At 27.5% G+C, this 11,766-nt stretch overlaps 1 protein-coding gene across 8 annotated transcripts in view; it reads right to left on the bottom strand.

The window, feature by feature from the left end:
- The window catches only part of LOC105254099 (histone-lysine N-methyltransferase 2C), a 47,534-nt gene that overhangs the window by 24,553 nt on the left and 11,215 nt on the right, over positions 1 to 11,766 (bottom strand). For 6 of the 8 annotated variants that reach the window (XM_025407030.1, XM_025407026.1, XM_025407019.1 and 3 more), the window contains exons 12-18: positions 10,360 to 11,766; positions 9,944 to 10,108; positions 8,890 to 9,010; positions 8,071 to 8,285; positions 7,756 to 7,880; positions 4,956 to 5,645; positions 222 to 357 (exon numbers count right to left, since the gene is read on the bottom strand). The exon at positions 10,360 to 11,766 is cut by the window's right edge and continues 51 nt beyond it. In XM_025407030.1, coding sequence (XP_025262815.1) covers positions 222 to 357; positions 4,956 to 5,645; positions 7,756 to 7,880; positions 8,071 to 8,285; positions 8,890 to 9,010; positions 9,944 to 10,108; positions 10,360 to 11,766 — 2,859 coding nt within the window. The remainder of the gene's footprint in view (positions 1 to 221; positions 358 to 4,955; positions 5,646 to 7,755; positions 7,881 to 8,070; positions 8,286 to 8,889; positions 9,011 to 9,943; positions 10,109 to 10,359) is intronic. The other 2 variants (XM_025407032.1, XM_025407035.1) reach the window with 2 other exon arrangements.

Here is an 11,766-nt window from a genome sequence, read left to right on the forward strand (position 1 = left end):
ATAAGGACCACAACCATATGGTCGAAATGTCGTACTAATAAATCAATTTCTGGCTAGTTTGGTCGATTATATTTCTTTGAAATTCCCTTTTTTTATTCTCTTTGTTTATGTAAATTTAATTTTTTATCAATTTTTATTGTAAACACATATACTTTTGCATAAATACTTATCTTATAATAAAACAATGTTTTACTTATATGAATTGAATATAACAGATATACCATGTACACGTTGCTCGATGATAACTTGCTGTTGTAATTGCGCTTGCTGTTGACGTAAAGCTTGCAGTTGTTTCCATTGTCTTTCTTGCTCAGCCTCTCTGCTAGACCGATCTCTGTTCGAAAGTCTGTCCTGTTCCTGTTAAAAATCAATTCGATATAACTTTCAAAATACTATCATAAAGAAGTATATTATATTTAGTATAAGTATATTATATTTAACATAGCCTTTTTTTTACTATAATAATACTTTTTTTTAGAACTATGTTATATTGATTATTATGATGACTAGAATCAATGGAAAATTATAACAAAGCTAGGCCTTTAATTACTACTAAAATTGATAATTCTGTTATTTTTATTAAATTTTTACTTAATTAATAAAACGTTGAGCGTTAATATAACTTTTATTAAATATTAATTGTATTTATAAATTTAATTAAAATTTAATAAACGCATATTTTAAAGATTTATCAAAATATCTTCATAATTTTATATACATTTGTATATGATATATAACTTCACACACACACACACACACACACGCTATATATATATATATATATATATATATATATATATATCATATTATTTCAATTATCAATAAATCAAATAATTCTAATTGCATATTTTTTTCGCGCAAATTACTATTAAAGATAAAGCAAAAATTACACTAAAGAATGTTCATATATTTTTATGATTGGACAAAAATTTAAAAAGAGAAAAGAAAAAAAAAGAACCTTGAAGATAGAGAATTTAAAAAAATATTTAAGTACTTATTCTTTATAATCTCTCATATAATTTCTCTATTTGCTTTTTAGATCTCCCAAAATCATCAGATATTTTTCTAATGGTATATTTTCTTAGTAAAAATATAAAAAAAATTATTTTAAGTTTTTAATTTTTTCTATCATATATCTTTGTAATTAAAATTTAAATATAAATAATTCTATTAAAATAAATTGCAGTTGATATAAAGTAAAAAATATAGTTTTGTTAATCTTTTAACTCTACAAAGTTTATATACGTGTATATATACGTGTGTATGTATGTATGTATATGTGTTATGTATGTATGTATGTGTACACACACACACACACACAACACATATATATACAGTGTTAGGGCAATTTTTCTCGCAAAAAAAGCTCTTGTATCTTATCTCGAGAGCTTTTCAAAACACTATAATGAAGTATTTTTTCATCGATTCTTTTCGAATTATAAGGCTTGAAATAATTTCTTAATTTTTACATAAGCCATAAAATATCTTGTAAAATATTCATTTTTCGATTATCTTACCTTAATGCTTTTATGTACAAAATAATGCGAGGAATCAATTGGTGTAAAGAAAATACATAATTGTTTCGGAAAAAAAAGGTAATTATTAATTGTAAATTATATATATAAATGTAATTGCAAATTACATATTTTTTTCTTCGAAACAATTATATTTTCTTTATACCAATTGATTCCTCTCATTATTTTGTACATAAAATTATTAAGGTAAGATAATCGAAAAATGAATATTTTACTAAATATTTTATAGTTTATGTAAAATTAAGAAATTATTTCAAGTCTCATAACTCGAAAAGTATTCGATGAAAAAATACTTTATTATAGTGTTTTCAAAAGCTGTCGAGATAAGCTACAAAAACTTTTTTTGACGAAAGATTGCCCTGACACCATACACTTGACCTATACACTTTGTATATATACTTATAATATTTATAAAATTAAATAATTCGGAAATGATTGTTTTCACGTTTTTAATAAGGAAATGGTCTCTAAAGTAGCAAAAGAAATCTGCTATTAAAAGGATATTTGATGATTTTGAAACATTTCTATATAAAAAATAAATGTAATTTTTTTCAGATTCTTGGCCGATATTATAAAGTTTGCATGAACATTTTAAAAAATAATATCGTCACGCTGCTAAATTAATAATAATTCATAAGATTATGTAATGCCTCTTCTTACATGTGCAAACACATTAAAAGCAATTATATAATCGCTACTATCTATTAATTTATAATTGGAAAGCATAATTATATATAATTTTATATATATACATACATACAATTTTATATATATATATATATATATATATATATATATATATACACACATACACAGGGTGTCCCATTTTAAAAGTTCCACCCTCATAACTTTTTTAATTTTGATTGTAGAAAAAAATGTTTCAGACAAAAGTTGTATGGCTTGAAGGGAGACATAAGATGGTGTCATCAGTTTGACATTGAAGAGTCACCTGAAGGTTATGTAAAGATCACATCCAACTTTTCAAACGGGATATCCTATATGCTTTTGCATATTCTTATAGTTCATCTCGAGAGCTTTCCAAAACACTATAATTAAGTTAGTTTTCATTAAATACTTTCCGAGTTATGAAGCTTGAAATCATTTCTTAATTTTACATAAACCGTAAAATATCTAGTAAAATATTCATTTTTCGATTATATGTTTTCTTTACATCAATTGATTCCTCTCATTATTTTGTACATAAAAGTATTAAGGTAGGATAATCGAAAAATGAATATTTTACTAGATATTTTACGGTTTATGTAAAATTAAGAAATGATTTTAAGCCTCATAACTCGGAAAGTACTTAATGAAAACTAACTTAATTAAAGTGTTTCGGAAAGCTCTCCAGATGAACTATAAGAATATGCAAAAGCATATAGGGTATCCCGCGTGAAAAGTTGGATGTGACCTTCACGTGATCTTCAGGTGACTCTTCAATGTCAAACTAATGACACCATCTTATGTCCCCCTTCAAGCCATACAACTTTTGTCTGAAACATTTTTTTCTACAATCAAAATTAAAAAAGTTATGAGGGTGGAACTCTTAAAATGGGACACCCAGTGTATATATATACATATATGTGTGTGTGTGTGTGTACACACACACACACACACACATATATTTTATATACAACACAAATTAATTCATTCAAAGAAAAATTTTCATACATCATTAAAAACATAAAACATCATTATCTCATCAAAAACTAACGAAATTATTCCACATCCATGCACATAGTGTTAATAATTCCAACTAATCCATTATGTAACAAAATACAATAACAACTATATACACATACAAACATATATGTTAAAAGTTATTTCTATTAGTTATAAAGAAATGTAATAAGATATAAAATCTCGATTCGACAAAGTAAAAAAAATTTTATTTATTTATTTAAGAAATTTCTATTATTTATTTTCTATGTTTTATATTTTCTTTTCTTTATGTTATAATTACTCGATATACTTTTCAGCTTTTGCAGATTTAGCTTAAATTTAAAATCAAAGAATAAGAAAAGATAAAAATTCTAAGTTATATCATAACAATAAAATTCTAATCATATCCATAATAATTTTAATAATAATAATAATTTTATGAGAAAAGTCTCAAAAATAATATAAAGTAATAAAATTAGTACTAAACTATTGCATAAAATAATTATACGACAATATATATTCTGATATATCACTCACAATAACAGCAAAAAATCATAAGCAACATCGGTGGATTTAAAGGATAAAAAATGATAATTTATGATTTAGGATCCATGACAGGAGAAAAAATGACTGGATTGAATGTAAACATACTACCAATCATAAACATGCATTGAAATATCTAGATAATGTGAAATATTATTATAAAATATTTTTTGTCACAAACTAACAAAGATATTCAATATTCTATATATTATATAAAAGAAATTAACATAGAAAGATATAAAGATATATAAGAAACCTTATATATCTCCCGATCCCAATAATATATATATATATATATATATATATATATATATATATATATAAATATTATAGATATAATTTTTAATTTAGGAATTTAGAATTTAATTATATATATATATATATATATATATATATATATATATATACAGGATATCCTGAAATTACCGCTTCATATTTTAAAGGTAGATTCTCTGGCCAATTTAAAAACGATTTTTCCTCAGCGAAAATGTCGAAGGATCATTATTTTTTGCATATTCCCAATTTTTGTCATCATGTGTCTTTCTAACTAAGCCTTAAATTAAAATTCTATTAAAGTAAACTCTACCTAAAATTAACTAAAGAATGTGACTTTATTAATATTTTATTCCCATAAGGCTTAGTTTGCGAAAAACCCTTTATTTTCAATCATTTATAACTCAAAAACTATTAGTGCCTCGACATTTTCGCTGAGGAAAAATCGTTTTTAAATTGGCCAGAGAATCTACCTTTAAAATATGAAGCGGTATTTTCGGGACATCCTGTATATATAAAAAATTACTCCTAAATTAAAAATTATATCTATACCAATTTAAAGTAATTAAAAAATTGATACAAATATAAATTAGATCTTTATATACATACATACATATATATATATATATATATATATATATATATATATACACATACATATATACATACATACATACAAGACAAATATTAATCTATTGAAGATACCAAATAAAACAATGTCATTCATATATCAACAATATTAAATACGTATTAAATATAAGGAAACATATAAGTCTCATTTGGAGACTTTAGAAAATTTTTGCCTAATCTCAAATATAAAATACATACATGTACATATACATACATACACACGCGCGCGCACGCGTGCATGCGTGTAGGGAGAACACTAAGTCTCGATTAGACACAACGAGAAAGGTAAGAAAACACTACGAAGGCTCTCACCATGACGTTATTCGGATGGTGGTGGTGGTGTTGGTGGTGGTGGTGGTGATGGTTCTGTACGGGAGGCACAGTGTGAACAATTGCACTAGGTGGTGGCGGAGGTGGGGGATCGTAGTGCTCCTGGCTGAGGGACGGGAGGGTGCGCATGATCTCGGATGGAGTGAGTACTCGTATCTGATGTTGATCTACGCTACCGCTCCCGCCACTACTGTTAACGACAATCGGAGATGGACGTTGTTGGAGAGGTTGCTGCCCTTCACCCGAATTATTGCAATGAGAAAAAGAAGAAGAGGAAGAAGAAGAAGACGAAGAAGACAAAGAAGAGGAAGAAGCTGCTGTTGTGCAAGATTGCAAGGCAGACGATTGAAGATTTTTGGGGACATCGGGAGAGAGGGAAGGGCTAGGCGGGGTTTCCTGCACCCCACACACCTCCTGATGCTGATTACTGCTGGTTGATGTTATTCCTGTGGTCATCAACATTCCCGATTGTTTCTCCATAGGCTTCAGGCTCACCGCCTGTGATTGCTGCTGCTGGGCCGTCATAACGACAGGTTTGGTGATGATGTTGGTCATGGCGGTAGTAGTGGTACTAGTGGTGATGGTCATATTGATGGTGGTGGTGTTGGTGGTGATTATATTGGTGGTGATGATAGTATTGGTAGTGCTTGGTGGTGGTGTCTCCTTGGAAAGCTGTCGGATTAACACCGGGCGATTCGCGGTCACACGATGCGGTATATACGTGTATGAGAGTGTCTCATCGCACAAAGTGATCTCATGTAAGAGCAAACTTTGCAAAACTCAACACTATTACTTTTAAAATCGTATTATTTAATATCTTTTCTAATAAAATAAAATTTATATTCATAAATTAGTTCACTTTAAGTGAACTATATATTATATATAGTTCACTTAAAGTATATTAATTGTTAAAAGGTTTTATAAATATTTTAAATTTTAAAAGATTACACATTATAATATAAATCTAAGATTTATAAATCTAGAATTTCTTTAATATAATAAAAAACAATATTATAAATATAAGCAAAAGAATTTTAAAAAAATTACTCTTGTATGAAATTTAAATTTCTTTCTCTCTCTTTTTTTTCTCCTTGTTTTTTTTTTCATTTTTGAAATGTTATTTTGCAATTATTTTGAGTTTTGCAAGCAAAAATCTTTACTTTTTTTTTAGAGAAGACTGGATTCAATGAAAAAAGATACAAAGAGCAAAAATTTAGATTTAAATATAAATATTACATAATAAAACTTTATATAATAATATATAATAGGATTCTATAATAATAGAGAACTTTACACGAGAAACACTCCATACGTAATAAAAAATAAAAAAAACGATAATGGGCCCGAACGAGGCGATATAAGAACGCGTTCGATATGTAATTTAATCGTTAATATATATGGCAGTTTTACATATTTACGAAATACATAAAACACACATAAAAGCAAGGTATACGGATCTTGTGCGTAAATTTATGAATCCGCGGATTCGTGAACTTCTGTGAGGACTTTTATTGGATGTATATTTTAATAATAGGTCCTGTATATATATATATATATATATATATATATATATATATATATATATATCTGTGTGTATGTGTGTGTGTGTGTTGTGTTTAAATTATATCAGATAATGAAATAAAGAGTAACATTCATCTACACTTACAAATTTATGAATTATAAATTCTATAAATCGATTTTGTAGATTTACATCTAAATATGTATAAATCTATGAAACTTGAACTTATATAATATCATTTTTTTTAAGATTCATGTGTGTGTAGTCTGGAAATATCTTTACGAATAATAATGTGAATATTATTTTTAATTTTTATATAGAAGAATGTAAAAGAATTAAAAGTTTATATATCGCCCTTTTTCACCTCATTTGGGCCCATTATATAGAAGCCCGTTCACGTTCAATTTTGTATATTTTTGAACGTGAGTCGGATCTATCATTATATTACTAGTGACTTACAATATATTTTCTACTATAACTCGATGTAAAGATTTATTAATTACAATATTTTGCACCATAAAGACTCGATTAATTTCAGATATTTTAAACCTGAGATATTTATTTATTTTTCATTTTTTAATGGAATTTTCATTTTTGTTCATTTTTTGATTTATTCTTTTTAAAGAATAAGATTACTTTTAATATTAAATTCCATCCATCATAAAATGCATGTTTATGTATATATTTTTAATTAATTAATGTGTACCTATATAAATATGTATAAATATGTGCCTAATATTTTATAACTCAAATAAAAAATTATTTTGTATCCAATTATTCTCTATCTAAGTATCTAATTATTTTCATTATTTTAATACTATAATATTTAGCTCAAAATGTTTATTAAAAATTAAAATTTATATTAAATTAACGAAAACAAACAGTTCGAACGTAATTAAATCTTTATAAAATATAGATATTATTTTGTTTTTGCTCATTTTAACTAATTATGTATATATTTAATCAGATTTTAACTAATAATGCTTTAAGAATCATAAAGTTCATAGTAGGAACATAGTTTGCGACACACAGAACTGTCGAGCTGTTAGTCTCACTTGAATGTTAGCACAAGACACTTTCGAAGACAAATCCCAATGAAAGATTCAGAAATATGGATATCCCAATAAATTATCGCGTTTCTTAGCTATAAATCTTTGCTGAGAAATTAATTAACGTATAAAACTAATGCGATAATTGAAGTTTGCACGACTCCAGAGCGTTTCTTTTCATTTTGAGATATACATATATGCATATATTAATTACCTGTTGTGTCTTTTTCATGCGAATGGCAGCTCGATTATCACGGGCCTGAGTCAAATATGGAGCTTTTTTGTCATTCGGAAGAGCTCGCCATTTTTTCAAAATCTGCTTATATCTTTCGGACCACGCTGCACATATTTAAAATATTCATTAAGCCAACATAATTACAAATCAGAATTTTAATGAACTTTAACTTTTTGCATACAAATTGTAATTAACAGAAGAAAGAATATTAAAAAATTCTAATTAAAATAACAATTCTAATAAAAAATAGAAAAGAAATGCATTAAAAATATTTAATAAAAAACAAAGCCTCACCTGGATATTCAGTTTTCCATTCAGGATGATTAATATTGGCATAGAGCACTGAAGATATTGTTGCTCCAGTACCCAATGCTTCGTCAGCCTCCATTTTTGGATTGCTTCTTTGAGTGTATGAAATAGTAGCATTTCCTGCTGTAGTGTTTCCTTCATCTTCAGGATTCACCCATGGACTGGGTGGTTCAGAAAATGCTGGACTGAATTGTGGACTGCTGAAAAATTAAAATTAAGATTAAATCAATATTCAATTAAGATATTGTGTATTTACAAAATGCACACATACATACTCCACATATACATACTGCGCATACGCACGCACGCATGCGCACGCACACACACGTATTTTTTTATAGTTTTTGTTATATAGTTTATTATTTTAATTTTGATATTATTTCTCTGATGTTCACATTTTCACAAAATTGATACATAAAATACTCAAGCACATAATTATACATAATTATTACATATAATATATATGCAATTATATGTATATATGTAAATTTCATAATATATTTATAAAAATTAATATACTTAGATTAATTTATACTATATAAATGTGTGTATATATGCATACACACACACACACGCATGCACGCACGCATGCACGCGCACAAATGCGTGCACACACACACACACGCACGCGCACGCGACACGCATACACACACACACACACACACACACACACACACACACATCCCTTTATAAATTAATTATACATTAGTAATAATTAACTGATATATTTATGATAAATTTTATATATATATATATATATATATATATATATATATATATATATATATATACATTTATTCTTACTTGCTATACTCAGAGTGATATGGTGAAGGTGGTGGAAAACTCATTGGAGAGTTTAAGGTTGATTGTCCAACTGAGGGCAGACTACCAGGTACTTGAGGTCTTGCCAAAGGCATTTGAATACCTACAAAACAATGCATTCAATAAGATAAAAATAATTAAAATTATAAAGTGTGTAGGTATGCATTAAATATAAAATTTTTTTATTATATAAAAGTATAAAATGTAAAAAATATAAAATGTGTTTAAAAAAGTTTTTGTAAATATATTTTCTTTATATTTTCATATAATTTATTTATGCATATATTTTAAATTTTAATTATTCTGTTTCAATCTTAAAAATTTTATATATTAAAGTAATAATAAAATAATTCTCTCATTATTTTCTAATTTTTTTCATTAATTTTTTTTAAAAAATAATTTTTCTTAGATATAAATAGTAAACAGATAATTTGACTTTTATTACATAGATTTTATTATTTTTTATTATAGTTTTGTTATAGTTATTATTTATTATTTTTTATTTTTTTAAATTATGATAAAATCATGTATTCAAAAGACCATGCACATAAAAAATGGATTAAAAATTAAAATATTTAAATATATGAATTTAATCTATTCCATGATTTAATCCATCAATGCATAAATTCACACACACTTTATGATATCGTCAATTATTATATAATTATTATTATATAACTTAATTTTAATTCTTTTTTCGTTAGCAACTTTTATTTTGGTCTGGCCTGGTATTTTGGAAAACGTTCGCTTTCTTGTTTATTATTGTAATATGAGTTTGTAATAAACTAATATTAGAAAAAGAAAGAAATGTTGTTTCTTCTTTGCGCTCCAACTACTGTGCATTGACTCTCATATGCCATTTTTGTTTTAATTTTTAATTATTTGAGCCTAAATTTAATATTAAATTTTATTTTTATTTTAATTCTACTTTAACACTATAAATTAATGTAGTAGTCTAACTTATATTAATTATGTGGTTTAATGAAGTAGTTTAATTTGTATTAATTATTAATATATTTAGGATTAATTTATTTACCAGGAGGATGAGGAGAAGGTGACACTAAGGAGGTAGTAGACGAAGAAGGATGCGAAGTTTGAGCTTGGACAGAAAACACAGATGATTCTTGAGATTCTTGAGATTCATCAGTTAAAACACCCTTAAATATCTCCTCGATATCTTTACTGTCCATATTTGGTAATCCTTAAAAAAATGAAATATTTAATTCTATAATTATATGATCACATTTTAATTCTTTACTAGTATTAATAATAATAATAATAATAATATTGTTGTTGTTATTATTATTATTATTATTATTATTATTATCATTAATGTATATATAATATAAATTAAAATGATATACTATACACAATTTTATATAAACTAGTATAATGTATTTAATATATAATTTTAATAATATTAATGCATAATTTTTATTTATAAGATCTTACCAGTATCTCTGACCATTGATTCCAAATTAAAATGTGGACTCAAAATATCCGTTAGTTCATCCTTATTTCCACCTTGAGCATCATCCAGTTCATCTAATGCTTCACTAGCTTTTGCCAAATCTTCATCATTTTCATTCATTATTGTATTCACCAAATCATTGTCCAACAAATCTCCGGAAATTGGTAAAATATCACCAAGTGCTTCTGTATCACTACCATCATCCTCCGGAATTTCTTCTCGTTTGATTTGCTCTTGGCTCTTTCCGTCTTCTTTTTCTTGTTTTGCTCTAACTTGTTCCATTGCCTTTAATTCATCTTGAGATAACTGAATTGTATTAGCGTTTCCAGGAGTTTTATGTTCTTCTTCCGACTCACTGCTACTTTCAAGATCCTTGTCCTTTGTTGTATCCATCAAATCCTTCCCAAAAAACGCTTCTTGCATATAAAGAGGGAAACATTCTGCCAGTTTCGTCTTTGGCTTTCTTCTTTGAGGTTTTCTTCGGGGTTTATCGTCTCCTATTCCCACTCCTACTGAAGACTCTCCAGACTTTTCAACATCTCCTTCCTCTTCTTTGTCTTTTCTAGTACCTCTCAATCTTACAATAAATCCTCCAATTCCCAATTTTTGCAAATTTCTTTGACGTTTTCTTCGCAATACAGGAAGTCCATTTTCTGAAGTGCAGATGCTGAAACCTTCAGGAGGAGGCAGACTCCATACCATACCCTCCTTCAGTACTGTTTCTGGTTCATCTTTAACATCCATCAGCTCTAACTTATTATTTTCTTCCAAAGAATTGTCCAAACTTCCTCCAGCAACAACAGATTCGATAGTCGCCATGATTTCTGCCTCTTTATCTATCATTGGAAGCATTTTTCTTCTCTTTTTCCTTGTTTGCTGATGTTCGGCAGTTAAAGATTTAATATGATTCATTCCAGCTTCAGAAAGATAAACTCCATCTAAAAGATATGGTTGCGAAGAAGATTTAAACAATTCCGGACTTCGGTTTTGCGGTGGAGGAGACAATCTAGAAAATTTTTGAGGAGGTTTGGAGAGAAGATGAGGAGGGGGAATATCTCTAGGACGACAAAGGAGACAAACGTAACCTTCTTCGGCACAACGTTCAGCTTCGATTTCGTTTTTAATTGAATCGCAACTACAATGGAGCCATCTTTCGCATTGTACACATTGAATAATGAGATCGCCTTCCTGATAAGTTTCTTGACACGCTATACAAGCGGTATGGGAAGCGCAGGGCCCACACTGAGTGTAACTTTTCTGCCAGGATGAATTAAAACCGGGATCGTTAGAACCACAAGTTTGGCACTGTGCGCACCATTTGCACTTCCACGTTCCGTGTGGCACGTGATCCAAAGGCGGGTCAATGCAGTAGATGTGATAGCTGATGT

Source organism: Camponotus floridanus, unplaced genomic scaffold (assembly GCF_003227725.1).
Source record: "Camponotus floridanus strain SB8 unplaced genomic scaffold, Cflo_v7.5 scaffold1, whole genome shotgun sequence".
Lineage (NCBI taxonomy): Eukaryota > Metazoa > Arthropoda > Insecta > Hymenoptera > Formicidae > Camponotus > Camponotus floridanus.